The 17960-nt window shown below is 41.1% G+C and overlaps 1 protein-coding gene across 2 annotated transcripts in view; it reads left to right on the top strand.

Annotated features, from left to right (window-relative positions):
• LOC144710266 (uncharacterized) overlaps nucleotides 1–9851 on the top strand; it is a 33055-nt gene extending 23204 nt beyond the window's left edge. The window contains exons 8-12 of one of the 2 annotated variants that reach the window (XR_013583245.1): nucleotides 744–960; nucleotides 8570–8706; nucleotides 8809–8969; nucleotides 9323–9386; nucleotides 9453–9851. Coding sequence is in view for 1 of the 2 variants with exons in the window: in XM_078583991.1 (XP_078440117.1) it covers nucleotides 744–960; nucleotides 8570–8706; nucleotides 8809–8922 (468 nt within the window). In the remaining variant the exon portion in view is untranslated. Of the gene's footprint in view, nucleotides 1–743; nucleotides 961–8569; nucleotides 8707–8808; nucleotides 8970–9322 lie in introns of both variants that reach the window. The other variant, XM_078583991.1, reaches the window with a different exon arrangement.
• Nucleotides 9852–17960: the final 8109 nt, after the last annotated feature.

Consider the following 17960-nt stretch of genomic DNA (forward strand, 5'->3'; position numbering starts at 1 on the left):
AAGACAATGTAGGTCAAGATGCTTGCTCCTGTAGGGGTACATTATTGACAAGCTCACCATGGTAATCAATTTTCTCTGATGCCTGTGATTTCTGTTCCTCTGCAGCACCGTCGACCTCCCTCTGTGGTTAGGGTTTTGAAAAGGAAATTTTTTTGACTCCCGTCAAGAGACTGGTACCAGTATTTTTCTCTATGGACCAATGGCAACACACCTTAAGTTATTCCCACATAAGATCAAGTAATATGAGTTAAGTGGGAGTCACCTTGAGTTATTTATTCCCACGTGGGAATAGATATTGTTAGTTTTCTTTTGAAAGAATGAATTACTTAAGTGGGTCCACAGTGTATCCCCGAGAACTTATGTTATTTGTTCTGATGTGGGAATATGTAACTCAAGATATATGCAGTATTGAACCACTTCCAACTTAAAAGGAAAAATAAAAACAGCAGGGTTTGTGAGCCACGAAATAACATGCCCCGCTATTACAATAATAGACAGAAAGAAATAATAACACCAATAGACATTTTTTTCTATGGAAAATTAATACTATCTATCTAATTATCTAGCTATCCATCTATCTTTCAGTTTCTCAGTCTCTCTCTATCTCTTTTTCTATCTATTTCTATTAGTAAATCTCTCAGTCAATAGATCTAAGTGTCCGTCTGTAGATTTATGTATCCATCTATTGTTACACATCTTTATTTTGTAGTTGCTGAAGCTGATACTATTCCATTGTTGTGCAGGATATATTTCTAAAATCAAATGACATCGTCCAAAATCAGCATCATCAAATCATAGAAACTGTTACTCCAAGCTCGACTGTTTATACTAGAACAGATGCAAATAATGCATCTGATTCTTCTGTCATAGAAAATGTGGAGGTTCATGTGGGAACAAATCAGGTCCCTTCAATCATATTCACAGAGAAAGTCTCACTCGATCAGCCTCAGACTTCTTTTGGTGCGTTCCTTTCCTGGTAACCCTTTGATAGTTTGTATGATTCACGCTGCAATTCTTAATTTTTCATAGGTAACTTGTCAAAATACCTGATTGGTAAGACAGAAAATGGCATGTTATCAAATTGCTTTTCATTGTTTTTTCATTTTGGAATTTTAACAGAAACTAAACACTGTATAAAGCTAACTGTGTTTGTAATTGATTTTCCGTGCATAATTTAATTGATTTTTCTTGGTTATTTTCAGACAGAAACATGCTCCACTCTAGAGAGTATGACACTCTAGGGTTTGGGCAGAATAGAAAGAAAATCCCACACTTCACTAATCTATTGAGCTGGTATTAAACCACCATAGGAGGCAGGCCAGGCCTGACATTCTTAAGTTGGGCTGGCCCTAACTTACTAAAAGGAAATAGAATAGATGGAGTGGGCCACTTATAAGTTGTGGCCCACTAATAAAGAAGATAGAACACTTCCCCACAAGCTAGTTGAATACAAGCCATGCTCAGCTTGGACGCCAATGCTGGGAACCAGGGGCCTCGGAATCCTTTCATGAAGATGTCAGCCTTTTGATCAGCAGAAGGAACAAAGACTGGAAATATAGTTCCACGATCAATATTTTCTACAATGTAATGTGAATGCATTCCCATGTGCTTCGTCCAATCACGCTGAACTGGATTTCTGGCCATGGCAATGGCTGGTTGGTTATCGCAATAGAGTGTGATACCCTCACCTTTTATGCAGCAGAAGGTCCTTCAGTAAATTTTGGAGCCACCTACATTCAGGGATGCCTTGCTTCAGTGCCCTGAATCCGGCCTCTACACTGGAAAGGGCCACCTCCTGCTTTTTGCTTCTCAAGGTGACAAGAGTGCCATCAAGGAATGTGCAGCATCCCAATGTAGATTTTCCATCCTTGGGTGACCAAGCTCAATCAGAGTCTGTGTAGGCCATTAAGGACAGACCTCCCTTTCTTGTGAAGAGAAGACCTTGCCCAATGGTGTACTTCAAATATTCCAATATTCTATAAGCCACCTGAAGATGAACTTCATAGGGCTCACTCATCAATTGTCGGAGAAGAGCAATGGCAAAGAGATAAGTGGGTGCCTGTGGTTGCGATAAATAAGCAAACCAATTAACATCTGGTATATGGTCTTGTGGACTGCAGCCCTGTCATTGCCTTTGCCAATCTTTAAATTGGCATCAAGTGGGGTACTTACAGATCTGCAGCCGAGCATAACAGTTCCTTGGAGAAGATCCAAAATACATGTGGCAGAGAGAAATTTTAGCACTTGAATGTGTCACTTAAATATCGAAGGAATATTTGAGGGCCTGGAGAACTTGAATGTCAAACTGGCCAGCCAACGCCGTGCATACTCAATGTATATCCTCCAAATCATTGCCAGGGATAACCATATCATCCACATATACAATCAGAGCTGTGATATGCCTGGAGTACCATGTTTGATGATTATGTGATCTTCCCGAGATTGATGTTACTGTAGATTGTGCATTATCGTAGTTAACCGTCCAACTCAGGCAGGGGCCTACTGTTTGAGCCATATGAAGTCTTCTTTAGCTTACATACTATTTCGTTGGTTCACTAATTGATACCCTGTATGTAGAGACATGTGGACTTCTTCTGTCTGCTCACCATTGAGGAATACATTGATCACATCAAATTAGAGAGTATCCAAATTACTCTTAGCAGCAGACGCAATCAAGACTCAGACAGTGTTGAACTTGGGTACGGGGGCAAGGTTCTCACCATAATCTACACCGCAGGTCTGAGTGTAGCCCTTGGCTAGTAGGTCCCATAGGCTCTCTATTGTCCCATAGGCTTTGAACTTAGCGATGTATAACCAGCAACACCCAATGGCCCGCTTTCCCAAAGTGAGGGAAACAAGCTCCCAAATCTCATTTTTCTCTAAGGTGCTCATCTTTTCATCCATGACTAATTTCCAATCTGGATCACCTAATGATTCCTCTACCTGCTGGGGAACAAAGATTTCTCCCAAGGTTGTCAGAAAGCTCCTGTACTGAGGTGAGGACCCAATTTTTCATGTGACACATGGTGTCCAATGGGATATGTTTCATCAGACCAGAAGTTCCGTACTCCTTTCCCCAGGAAATAGGCCACCATAAGTCATCAGCCATTGGCCCCAATGTATTGTCATTGTTCATTGTTGTTTCTGCTGTCACAGTTTCATCCTCTCCATCTGCAGGGGGCAGTTCTGTATTGATTGCCTCGCGTTCAGGGTTGATAAGCAGATCACTCACAGCCAGTGCAGCTACCCTTTCAGGTGTAGTTACTGTGTCTCCTACCTCTGCATTTCTTGAACATTCGCCTTCATTTTGTTCGCTCTATGGCTACGCATCAGACCTTTCCAGGGGAGTACTTGTAATATTTATAGCCAAGATTGGATGTCGAGCTTTTGTCAGATCACCGTCTGAGAAGAAGTGAAGAACTCTCTCTAGGGAACATCAGAGAAAGACAACGATCAAACAGATGATAACAGACCTATATTACTGATGTCGAAGTAACATACATATATCGAAACATGACATACAACAACTGTATAACAGCTAGTTTACTCAATTGTACGGTAGCATGTGAGGGACACGTGCTAAATCATAACACCTCCCTGCAAGCTAGATAGCAGATATTATCCATGCCTAGCTTGGACTATTCATGTTGGCACTTGGTCAAGCTCTTGGTCAGGAGATCAGCCAGTTGCTGCTTGGTGGGCATATAGTGGATTTTGATAAGACTCCACGAGAACTCATGATCTGACCAACCAACTGATGAACTCTCTCGATCCTAGAATAGATCTCTGAATAGAAGTCACCAAATTCATAGAGAGAGAGATGTGACAATGATAACGACGATCGAACTCGAGAAAAATGTAGATATAGCAATAGTGAGAGAGATGGAGTTCATGATAGCGACGGACGAACTGAAATGAAATGATAACTCTGCTCAAGAGGAACCTGGATCGCCGTCTCCCTGTCACAAGGATCGTCGAGAGCTGAATCAGCCTCTCAGTCGACGGAGAGAATCTCCCTGTAACTGCTTGTGCCAAAAGATGCCCCCCCGTTTCTATCGAGATTCCCCTTTTTTCTACCATGCCCTTTCTCGCTTTCATTCTGTTGGGTTCTCATGTTTAACATATTAGAAGCGTCTTCCTCTTCATGTTTAACAGTCACGGTTCAGGCTGGCATGTGACTCGTCTCCTCCTCTTCTTCTTTTGCTTTGATAAGTCCTCGGTAAGTCTTTAACAGATTTGAAGAGCTTATTTCTCCTGACGTTGCCTTATGAAGAGGTGGCAGAGTCCCATATGTTTGGTCTGGTCATGTTTGATGGGTTCATGTACAAGGCTGATATCAGATTCATTGTGACAGAGGAGTGCAGCAGCGTGTACAAGAGGCAGCCCCAATTCTTGGAGAAGATTCTGAATCCAAAGAGTCTTACAAATGCCTTTGACTAGAACACAGAACTTGGGTTCAGTATTGGAGATTGAGACGACTTTTTGCTTCTTGCTGCTCCAGGAGACGTAGTTGCCACAGAAGAAAGAACAATATCCTGTTGTAAATTTATGATTGACTTGTGAGCCATGAAAGTCAACGTCAATATATATACTTTGAGAAGAAGAGGCTTACATCTTTAGAAGGTTAGACACAGGCCACTCATGCTCTTGAGGCAGCGAAGGAGATACTTTAGGGCACATCATAAATTGACTAAGAACATTAACAATGTAAGAGATATTGGGCCAGGTGTCAGCTAAGTAAATAAGCTTTCCCTCAAGTCGCTGATGGGACAGAAGATTTGTATCCATTTCGTCAAAACTCTGCATACTGAGTGGTCTTGTCCTCTCAAGAATGTAACCTAATTTTCTCTCAGCCACTCCATTTTATTGAGGGTTGTAGGGACGGGACTTCTCATGTATGATGCCTTGACCTCTGAAGAGATTCTCAGTTTAATGACACCCATTATTGGTGCAAATCTCTTGACGCTTATCGTAAAATGGCGATACATCATACTCAGAGAACCATGTATAATATTATTAACTTCAGATTTATGCTTCATCATGTGGACCCAACAAAAGCAACTCACGTCATCTATAAGAACCAAAAAGCATCGGAAGCCATATAGATCACAAAATGGGGCCAGTCCCCACACATCACAAAAACCTAGCTATATCACATTCGTTGCTCCATTTGAGGAAAGGGTGTAAGTGGTGTGCAGACAACACATACAACGGTATCCATATTAAAATGAGAACATAATTAAAAACATACCTTTCGTAACAGAAAACAATGGATCTCTTAATTGCTGATGGGAGAGCTGAGGCTTGGAAATGCACCACCCTGATCCATTGTGGTCGGTGCAGATAGTAGAGACCTTCTGAGATCCTAGCTAGCCATGCTTCAGGCCCGCCACCGTGTCTAGAGGATTGCAACAATACCATCTATAATCAACTTATACTATTAAAGTTGAGTAATACATTGGACAGATTGTGAACTGACATAATATTTAAGGACCAAGATAATTAGTCCTATTAGTGCAACCTCGATGCTCCCAATTCCAACCACTGACGATTGAGTACCATCTGCAATCTGAACTTTCACTCTACTAGTGCACAGATCATAGGTTTTAAATATTTCTCTAGATGGAGTCATATAATCAGTGGCTCTAGAGTCCAAGATCCATTGGTTAGACTGATGAGATAATGATTTAGTAAGGGAATAGGAGAGGGAGTTACGTTCGTGAGAAAGAGAAGTTGAGCTGATATTAACAGTTGTTGTCTTCTGAAGTTTCTTAGGTTGGAAAAGTTCCTGCCGGCTGATATCAAATGATTCTTGAGGTCCAGCATTCTTGGCTGTCCCCCCCCCCCCTTTGATCCTGATACAGGACAGCTATAATGGACACAGGAAGGATGACTATTGATGACCTAGAGCTGACTAAAAATAAGCAATGGATCACACCAATGCTTTGATTACCTTCTTTGTGGGATATTACCTCTATAGTTCCAGATCGTCTCGGACGTGGACAAAGGACGGGACGGGACGAATTTCGTCCCGTCGTAAGTCCGATGTTAGCTCAGAGACGAAGGATGGGATGATTTTCGTCCACCGACAAAAAAACCGTCCCGTCCAATAAGCTCGGGACGATTTTTCGTCCTGTTCAGTCCTCCTGGGACGAATTTTCGTCCCGAAATTTGTCCCGGACAAAAAAGTACATTATATATTTTTAATATATTATAATAGATTATAATATATTATAAATTGTCCTAGCGAGGCCACGTGGCAACATCTCAACCGTCGGATGTGAATCCGATGGTTTTCCGTCCAGATTCCTCCGTCCATCGTCCGGAGACCTCCGGACGGACGATTTTTTAGTCCAACGGGACAAAAACTGTCTCGTCCGGTGGTTCCCGGACGAATTTTTGTCCTGAAATTCGTTCGTATCCTCGGATGGGACAATTTTTTTGTCCCGGGACGAAAAAATCGTCCCGTCCGCGTCCCGGATCTATAATTACCTCCCTTTCCTGAATCAAGGACAGGAGGACTGTCTGAAGCACTGTGGTGTATACTCTGTCCTTGATTCAATGATTGGTTGGTCTCAGTTTGTTAGGATATGCTGATCACTCAAGTATTGCTATCTAGTCTTATGACACAAGTGAAAGCACACGAGGAAGCACTGAAATAAATAAAACAGCATATTAGAAAGTGGAAAGACTGAAATAAATACAACCGCTGATAGTATTTTTAAGCTAACTGTTGATCGGGTCAAGCTTTGACCCTAGAATGGGTTGGGATTGACCATTGACCGGGATCAAAGCAGGACATATGATGAGACTTGACCATTGACCGGATCAGGCAGGCTGTTGACCAGACAGAGTTGACTGGGTCAATGTAGACCATTGACCGGGCCTGGGTTGACTTTTGACCAGTATCATGGCTGACTGATGACCAGGATTGGGACTGATTGCTGACAGGGGTCAGGGCTGACTGTTTTCTGGGGTCGAGCATGAGTGTTGACCAGGGGTCCACAGTGGACTGTAGATTGTGGGTCGGCCCACGCAGAGGGAGGACCGGTTGAGGGGTCACTGCACAATCCACGCGGTGGTGGCGGTGCTCGATGCACTCAGGGGTGGAATGGGGATCAAACAGGGATAGCTGCAGAGGGGATCGGATGCGGTATAGTGAGGATGGAGGGGAAGAGAGAGAGAGAGAGAGGGCAGAGATTGATTGGGATAAAAACAGAAGAAAAATAAGAGGGAGAGAGAAGAAGAGGGGGAGGAGGGATGAATGCTGGCAGTGGAGGAGAATGGCATTGGAATAAAGGTGGAGGGGAAAAGGAGCGTTCCCCTTGGCAGAAGCAACAGCAGCTGTAGGTGCAGCAGCCAGTGACATATCCAGCAGTTTCTGGCAGCGGCCGCCAAGGAAATTAATGGGCGAGATATTTTGAAAGCAAGGAATTACTTCCTCTAGTTTTGAATTTTATACACTTCTAGCAATAGAGACGATGAGAGGAGACGAAGAACAAGAGAGGCCAGCTGCAAGCCCGGCAGTTACAAGCCCAGTGTGTGTCTACACCTACACGAACATAGGGTCATTGTTGCATGGCCGTTCTGCTGGGGTCCCCCGGTCATCTTCATGGGTGCCGCCCATGGAGGAGGATGTGGTGATGGCTGGTGTGGAATCATCAATGCAGTGCTGGCAGAGGCAACTCCACCAATTCCCCCAGGGTTCGAAGAACTCGACTCAGGCGGGTTGTTATTAGGTAGGGCAGGGGGAGGAACAGGTCTGCGTGGAGCTGGAAAAGATCCGGTCTGGGCCCATGCTCCTACAAGAGGAGTCTATTGGGCCCATTACAACCCCACCAGACCCACAGCCCTAACCCAAGGGGGAAGCATCCATTAGGGTCCACGGAAAAGGGGAGGAGGCATCGGCCACAATGGTAGCACCAGATGGGGAACTGAAGAGGCCTCCACCCTTGGCTGGCTCACTCGTCCTGCCTCCCTCTCTCTCTCTCATTCACCCACATTCATGCACAATGTGGGGATCCCATCACTCTGGCAGTTCCCAAATTGCTCTTCACAAGGAGGTGCTGGAACAACTGGAATTTGGCAATTCGGTGATTGTGTTTTTGGGTTATTAGCATCATATTTTAGATTTCTTTCTCGCTGAGTCAGGCCTACCATCAGGCTAGCCCTAACTAAAAGAAAAAAGAACAGGAGTGAGCTACGTTTAAGTCCTGGCCCACTAACAAAGATGACAGGACTTGGTCTTATAGTTATGCACAACCAAGATTTTTTTCTTTACAACTGCAGCCCAGGTTAACTTTTACATAATTTCACTATCTAATGGCTTTGTTCAACTAGCAGGGAAAATATCAATTAAATTGTGTTTCCAGAGGAATGCTCCAAGTTTAATGATTTAAACTGCCCTTAGAAAGCATGATGTTGATCTGAATTAATTATAGTTTCATGTATTGTTAATTTAAAATAGAAAGTTTTCCTTTTATTTAAAAACTAAGTGGATCTCTAGTGCTTATTTCTTTTTCTTTTATGCTCATTGTAATTGTTTTTTCTTTGTTCATGATGTTCTTAGAAAGCTCAAGAACGTGTACCAAGTGGAGTAGAAATCCAAAAGTGAACTTATCTGAAAGCTGTGGGCAATTGATTGTACATGGGGCTGATGGTCGAGGCGGCACAGTTAAAGTTCTGAGAGATCACACAAAGTTTCCAGTTAATGTTCATATCCGTAAAAATATGCCAATAGCCCCACCTATGGATGGGTTATTTCTGTCTTGCAAATCTGACAGTGTTGCAACTTTTTTATTTGAGCAGGAAAGCAGGGTCCGATCACTTCAACCGAAACATTACAAACGCCAGAAGACCTTAGCCCCCGGAGCTCAACCCACCGGCGGAATCGAACATTACTTCGGAAAGTCTAGGATGTAATGCTTTAACTGCTAGACAACAGGGGGAGACTGCCCAATCCGCTTTTGGTAGGGTTTTATGCAAATGTTTTGACACCTATTTAGCTATCCAACGCAGGTTAAAAGGAATGAACCATGAGATTTAAAACTTGAAATTGTGTTCTAGGGCTGCAGGGTCTCCAATCCCACAAATGTTGACAGTAAGAACTGGTGTAGTGTGGTTTCTACTCCAGTTTGTTTGCTCGGTTTTTAGGCTGTAACAAATAGAAATTGTGGTCTTTTAGCTGCCCAAATAGAAGTGTTTTTTATTTATTTTGTCGCAAAAGTAGGGTTCTTATTGTTGTTTATTTTATTCGAAAGCTTAAGATGTGAGGAATGATCCGATCCATTTTTTAACTCTTGTTCAATCACTTGGTTTTCAGGTGGAAACACAAGGATATTGTAATCCATGGCAGATTCTATTCTTACATCAGTGGCCACATTTTTGTAAGTATTTTCTCTCTAGTTGACTTGAATGTATGTTTGTGATATAACCTCTGACCTCTATCGCAGGTATTTTTGTCATTTGGCTTTAGTCTAGTCCCTTAAATTCATGTAAACATCTCCTTATGATGGCAGTCAAGAAATTATTGAACTGTTAATGAAATCCTCCCAAATGGATTACTAACCTATCTGACTTCCATTACGTCAGAGAACGATGATCAGGAATGCATATCTTAGCGTTTCTTTATCTTGGAACCTGAAAGGGGCCAAAGAAATAAACCAGAAAATAGGTTGTGGGCCAAAGATATTGAACCTAGGAGCACAGGTAGTTATGAGCCAGACTCATAGAATATTTCTTATTTCAAATGCAGCCATTTGAAGGGATTAAGATATTATTCATATAGACTGTCTGATCCCATCTAGATGTAGAACAATTACAAATTCAATGGCCGCGAGGGATTTTTTAGGTTCAGTTGGGCATATGTATTTTTTCTTGGGCTCTTATTTACTAGTCATGAATCTATGCACAATGTATTTCATCACCTCAGCTATTCATTACATCCATAAGATGGGAAAAAAAAACAGAGATCCAAAATCTAAGAAAAACTGGCACAGGCCATGGAAGGAGGCTACTCTGCAAACTATGGCATCATATCTGAAAGAGAAAACAAAATATTTTTTTAGGGATAGCTTTGGCTTAGATACAGTGGTATCTAAATATTCTATTTCTCTCATCACTTTGGAGAGACCCTAGCATCTTCTTACCAAAGTGAAATCCTCGCCCCATATCCTCATATTATTGAATGGACATATATATATATATATATGTTAACATTTTCTTCTTCTTCAATATTTCAAAACGGTCTTGAAGCTTTTACGGATCTCAACCTTAAATAACTTTAGAGGGCTTAAACCTTGCGAAGGGAAAGATGAGAATCAATACATATCTCCTTCTGGGTTCCCTCAAGGGGAAGATGGGTATCAATACATATCTCCTTCCAAGTTCCCTCCCTTTAGGTTGACAGGAACAGTGAATTCTAGACCTAAAATATAGACCCTATGGAGATAACTGTGACTCATTACTAGCAAAAGTTAGTTAGGATATAGAATCTTGTATTTTTTAAAAATGACTTGCTATCAAAGTTAGCAAAAATCATATTTCTTAATATCTGAAATTTCAAGGGTTATTTAGTGATTTATACACAGATTGATATTTATACATATTGATTTAATATAAAATCATAATTACTAGTCATTTATCATGGTAAATGTATGCGTGAATAGAACAAGTGGTGTACGTGCTCAAGATATTGTGTTTTTTGGCATGTATTGTTTAGGTTTTATGTGTATTAGGTATTTTCTATACCAATAATGGTTTCAGGTACCTATATTGCGACTAATAACTGTATTGGATATTGGTACGAACCACTGGAACCATAGGATATCGATAAGGCAGGTATTAGGTATTAGGTACCAATATTGATCACCAATCTCAGTAAGTACATCAATCTATTTTTGGAGAGTAAACTTACTTTTATGACATATTGATTTTTAATGTCATTTTTATTGAGGGCATTTTACATTTTTTGTCCTAATTAAAGGTTTATTACTGGAGGTATTTTTCAACTTGCAAGTTGTAAGAAGTATAGGGAAAGCATCAAGAAGCAAGTGGGGAAAGTGGGTTGCCAGCTATGTGCATGAGAGTAGCTGATGGATGAGCGGTTGAAATGAAATGCTTTATTCATAAAGACTTTTATAAAATATCCTTAAATCAGTATAACTAGGAATTTTCATTTTAAGTGCCCATGCCAGCCAGACTTGAAGCCTCCCTTGACTGCACAAGCTCTTCCTCTCACTCTTCACTCACTCCACTTCAAGTTATCGATGTTGAGAATATCAACTAGATCTTCAAGATGAGTTGGAGGAGAAGAAGATTAGATCCAACATTCCCTTGAATGCATGGATACCACGAGAGTCTGGGCACATGAATGACATGAAAACACTCTCCCAAAGAGCAGTTCAAGGGTGGAATTTTGAAGAGTGTTTTCAAGGTAATCTGAGTTTACTTTTATTTATCTATTGATTATGAATTGACCATTCATATTATGCTCCATTTACAAGTATTTTCAAGCTATAAATCATAGCCTGAAACCCAACAGGTCGGGTTAAGGTTATGGTGATAAAGAGGGGAGGGGGTGTGAAGGATGAGGTGATGGAATTATATATGGCTCACAGCCATGAACACACTCATGTCATCGCAAATTATTTAATACAAATAATATTCATTATTATACATCTGTGAGGCTCATAATGAATTCCATGGATATGTACAGTGATAAGTAAATAATGTTGACATCATCATATCATAAGTATTCCTATCATGAGAAATTCAAACCCTAATTTATATAGAATAGCATTATCTAATTCTAGTATATGAGGACAATGGTTGATCATGTAAATTTTTGTATGGATACTCTATGGATAGATAGTGTGTGCTCCTAAACAAAAAGTTATGTGAATTATAGTTGGTTTTAGAACTAAATGTTTACAATGTTAATAATGTCACAATTGTGTAAATGGTCTTTTGACCATAGGTTCCAAAAATATCCTATGGATGGACTATTGTATTCTGAGTATGACTTTAAAGTACATAATCACAGGATTCTTGACATTCCTACATAAGATGAAACAAGCCTACTAATTTGATTATGTGGTCCGTATAATTGTCTACTCTCAGCATAATAGGAAACTGAGTCAAGGAAGACAATCCAATGATGCTACATCAAAGAAATAGAAGTACCAACTAAATTTATCCAAATATATCAAGGTATTAGTCCTAATCAAGAGGACGGATTAGGTTGACAATTTAGTACACTGTAAGTCATTCTAGGAGTGTCAAACAAATGAGGAATTATATATACACTATGACCAGTGATATACATCTTACATCAAAAGAGTTAATGAACTTATTTTTTACAGTCAAGAGCTGACGCAGGACAACTAGGGGAGATGGGATTGACGTTGACGGGTGGAGGGTACTAGACGGGTTTGGGATGGAGGGTTAAAACATACTACAGAAATCCATGCGATTGAATTCGGAATTTAAAATCGATGAAATACTGGTGGTGCAGTCCCGTTCCTCGTCGAGGGCGGGAGTACTGTCTTCAACCACCGCAACGATGCCGAAGCACCAAATCCAATACACGAATTCACGTCACGAGGAAATCTCACAATTGAGAGAATTTTAGGGAATTCCAAATCAAATCAAATCTGTCGGTGGTGGAGGATTCTCACGGAATACTAGACGAAGAACAAGTCGACACCAAAGAGTTCATGCGTACCTCGGGACCGGAGTGCGTGAAGAGGCTGCGGAGAATTCTGGTCGTGACGAGACTGGGCGATCCGGGTGTTGTATGGCCCACTGGACGAGAATATCTGGACATTCTGGGCGTTGAATGGCCCACTGAATGAGAATATCTGGACGTTCTGGACGTTGAGCGGCCCTGGCAATGAGACATTCTATGCTTCAGTGGCCGGAGTGCTTGGGCGTGGGGTGTCGTTGGCGGGACGATTGATGTGCTCTTCGACAGGATGTCGCGGATCCAACTGGAAGCGTGGTGACATAGTGAGAAGCTTCGAGGGTGTCTGGAAGCGTGGTGACGGGCACGCGGTGTGCGCGGGTGGCCTTGGGGCGGATGGCCTAGGGCGGCTCTGGGCAGGCGGCCTGGGGCAGCCTAGGGCGACCCCTGGGCGGGCAAGGTGGGGCGGCCTTGGGCGGCCCTGGGCGGGCAGCCTGGGGTGGCCTAGGGCTGCCCTGGGTGGGCTTGGGGCAGCCTTGGGTGACCCGGAGCGGGCGGCCTTGGGTGGCCCTGGGCGGGCGGCCTAGGGCAGCCTTGGGTGGCCTTGAGCAGGCGGCCTTGGGCGGCTCTAGGGCGGGCGGCGTGGGGCAGCCTTGGGCGGCCTTAGGCTGTCCTGGGGAGGCCTGAGGGCAGTCCTAGACGGGCAGCCGAGGGCTGTCCTGGGTGAGCGGCGACGGCGATAAGGAGCAGAGATGGCTGGCGACGCAAGACAGCGACGGCGGCGGCGGCGGAGATCGGAGAAAGCGAGCAGGAGGCTAGGGTTGGGGCAAGTACTCCAAGAAGAGAAAGATAACTCAATTCTTGAAATAAACTTGCCTAATTGTTTCTTGAAACAATGGCCTATACATATAGGCCTTGGAGGAAAGAGAAAATACAAGTTACTAAAAATAAAGACGAGGGACGTGGTTCGTGTCACGTCAAGGGGCAGTTGTTGATCTGCCTTTGGCGACGTGTCATGATGCGTGAAGGGGCGTGCGTGCGTGGAGACATGCGTGGAGACGCGCGTGGAGATGGCGGCATGTCTTCGGCGATCGTGTTGACTTCAGATGACGGTGGTGGCATGTCCGTAGCGGAGGCGTTGACTTCAGTTTACAATGGTGACGCGTCCGGTGTCGATGCGTTGGTGTCGTCGCCACCAAGAGCACTCCTTTTTATTTCAATATTGGATATATAATTAGGTCCATAAACCATAGTACACTGTAAGTCATTATTATCATATGTCGATCAGTGTGTGATTAACTTATTTTTCTGATATAGTTAAGTAATTAGGTTAGTCAGAAATAGTTGTTCTGCTTATGGAGTCATAAAGCAGATGTGTACATTAACCTAGAGGGTCACACACATATAATTCATTAGATGTTGAAGGATTTACTAAAGTATGGAGATTTTATGAAACTTTCTAATTAATAATTAATTGACAAAGCAGAAAAAAAACATCATGCAAAATATTTCTTAGGTAGCCCCTCATCCCCCCTCTCTCTTGGGGTGACATCTCCTCTCGATATGACTAGAACTATGGGAATATCTTTCCCAGATTGATGGTCACACTAATGCATAGAAGATAAGGTGATTTCAACATATTGAGGGTTGCGTGGATACGTCTAGACGCAAGAAATTTGAGTGGCTCAAGACAACTCTCTAAAGGATAGTGGATTTGATTTCATCCAAAGTTACTTGATCATGGAAAAATTTTTAAGTTCCATCTCATTTTGTTGTATTCCCGATGTAAATTGACTTCAGATCATCCATCATGCCACAAATCAAACATGAAGTAGGAATGAGGGCGACGGTGGGGTAGGAATGAGGGTAGTTTTGGGTGAGGGTAGAGTGGAGGTGAGGTGGAAGTGGTGGGGCAGGAATGGGGTGGGTGGAGTGATGGTGGGGGATGAGAGAGAGGGTTAGATGGGATGGTGGTGGGATGGAGTTGATAGTGGGGATCAGAACATGATGGGTTTTATTGGAATTAAATTTGAATATTGAATATTTAAATATATATTTATGTATATGCTTCATTATTTTACCTTAAAACAGGCTTTTGACTTAGCTTTTTTGTAATTAAAATTTTTCAAATTATAAGTGACAAACTTTTCATGTTGTATAATTGTTCTATTTTAAAATTAAAATTTTTAATGTCCAATTGAAAGTGTATCTACAAGTAATGTCAAAGGTGAATAAAAATGTCATGTCCGATTTAGATGTCACTTTAGAGAAATTATTAGGCTATGAGGATGTGCTCGACTTGATCCAAAGATAATTTCCAGAACATAAAAAAAATCAAATCCTTAGGGACCTTTAAAATAAATAAATAAAAACTGATGATCAAATCACCTTTGCGTGAGTTGACTCCATAATTCCTAAAAAATCAAGCAAGTCAAGCTGATTTTTTCAGGTGTTGGACCTCTAGGCATCACCTCAATCATCAATGCTTTCAATATCCTCATCTTCATCTGAATGAGCCATGTTAGTGATCCACCATCACCTTCTTGCTCTTATGATTTTATCTTGAGGGGAAGACACCCAAGGCGAATAAGTTTTCTCATCTTTATAATTAACAAGTTTTTTCATAAAAACATTTAAACTTTAAGTCTATCTTCAAGTATCGAGTTGACCATTCGGTGTGTGCCCTCTATACCATGTATCTGTCGAGTTAATTACAATAGCTCAATGATCTTTATTGGTCAACCTTATTAATCAACTATATCAATATGCATATATTAAAAATTAAATAAAAATTTTAACCCAATCAATAGGTTGAACATCAAGCTATATGTCTTGCTCTAGAAGATACAAAATAGTATATCAACTCTTTCATGGAACCCTAATGGTCATTAATTATTATATTTATTATCCCTCATTTTCTTGACACTCCTAGGAAGACTTTTAGGTTATCGACAAGTCTCATACCCAAATTGGTTAGTATTGATACCTTGGGAAACCATCAGAGAATTCTTCCAAGATATTCCACTACTTTGGCCAATAACTATATCACATCAAATCTGTTGAGCTGTCTGGTCTTATACCAAGGGCATAAACCCCATCTTAACTATACAATCACCTTTGTAGACTTCTCATTACCTTCTATGATAGGAATGTTTAGAATAGCATGATTAGGGACTTGTAGGTCTTTGTTAAAATACACCCAACTATATACAATGTCGGTTGTATACCATGAGGTCTAAGGACCACTTACAAAACTATGGCATGAATCAACCTGATTCATAGTAAGGTATTATGTCACTTAGGGATTCATATCGATGAATTGAGTGAACTATTTCTAAAAAGAGCACCTACCATTTATCATTTATCTCTCCACACTAATTACTACAAGGTTGGTTATACACATCATTTTAGTGGCATTAGATAGTAGTATTCTCTTTGAATAGCTTGATGTCCATCTGGAGTATCCCCCAAATAGGAATATATAAAACACTTGTTTGAATACTACTAATGCCCTTACAATGATCTCACCACGCTTCACTCAATCATACCATGCCGTCATGGACACCAAAATACTATTGATCTCTCGTGCATTACATGAATATAGCATACTTTACAATTAAACAAAACGTGCAATGTGTCACTGCTTTGGTGACAGCATAATTCTATCAATATACCACTTAGAAAAAAGCCGACCACTCTAAGAGCAGAATGATTGGTCAATGGATCTGCTCAAAATATGTTGAGCTAATCCCTTTCTCTATGGATCTACTATTTTTTCAGTCAAGGAAGTGTTCTACTATGACATCTCCTTAAGACATGAAATCCCGAATCAAGCAAAGTGCTTAAGTTTTAACATCTAATGAGATCTCCACTCTTTTACTTGTGCAGCAACATCATTGGTGTCACATAAGGCTAATTATGAATATTTCAATTACACTTTCTTCTAAGATACTTGATGGCAGCTTTTGTCATCAAGTAATAGGTTGGCCTACGAGGAATATTTCCAAAAAAATATCAAAGTTATATAAGCATGAAGCCAAAAGAATATCGATAGGATCTTATCTAAAACTCTTATTTGAGTAATTTTTGGGTTTCAATTCCTCTTCTCTACAGGATAAATGAAGACAATTAGCACTCGTAAATCTTATAGCATAGGACATGTAGGCCTTGCACGCAGTATAGCATACACGATGAATCTGAATGTCAAGATGTAGTAGAATTTTTCATATTTCCCCTCAACTTAGGAGTGTTCAGGGAATTCTCCTAAGAGATTCAACTCCATGTCTCACGGAGTTCTCCCTTTAGAAAGCATTATGGGGATAGTTATGATGTTATAGTGGATTTGGAGAATCCTAAGAACCTTTTCGATCTGCCTCTAGATTTGGATTCCAAATATGTTGGCAGCTTCTCCCAAATTCCTTCATGGAGGAAGTTCTTCCCTAGAGGAAGGAGGGGAGCAAGGGCACAGGGCACTTCAGGCTGATTAGTGATCGGCCAAATGATTGACCATCCGATCACCAATCAAATGCCAAACCAAATCCTGCCCTGTTGATCAGATCAGTGGTGTGATTGATGGGGTGTGAGTAGAGCACAGTCAGGGATTCGTGATTGGTTGGATTTCCATTCGAGGAATCTGAGATAACAGATTCCCAATATCTGATCTGATCATCACACCATAATATCATCTGTGACAAGTCTAATATTGCATACTGATATTCTAATATTATCAATACCAGTTTCAGATTGTTCAGGAATAGGATATCTTGGATTCAGGTAAAAAATGCCAATACCAGTATTGATAGGTGGCCCCTAATGTGCATGTGCATTTGCACACATGTATATGCATGTGTATCTTAATGTGTATGAGATGGTTATTTTTTAAATGTGGATGTGCATGTGTTAAGCTTGTAATTATTTATCTATGATGTCTAACTATCTGACTGCAATTAAAAAATTTCGTCCAGAAATATTTGAGCTATCAGTTATTATGGTACAATATAGTGGTTTCCTTTTTAAAAAAAGATCATTAACCCTTTTTTAAACAGGTTGTTGGATGACATTTTTTATATCCCTCTTTTTCTCTTTCTTTTATATCCTTTTTTTCTCTCCGTCTTGGTCTCTCGATGTATCTTCTTACAAGGAACCAGACAGAGAAATTAATTTTTCTTCCACAGTTTCTCTCTCCTCGAATCTCCCTTCCCCCTTGGAGCTTCTTCACAGGTAAATATTAGTCAAGAAAATATTAAACTACTTTTGAAATTTACTTCAGTAGAAAATA

The sequence above is a fragment of the Wolffia australiana genome, chromosome 12 (genome assembly GCF_029677425.1).
Source record: "Wolffia australiana isolate 7733 chromosome 12, ASM2967742v1".
NCBI lineage: Eukaryota > Viridiplantae > Streptophyta > Magnoliopsida > Alismatales > Araceae > Wolffia > Wolffia australiana.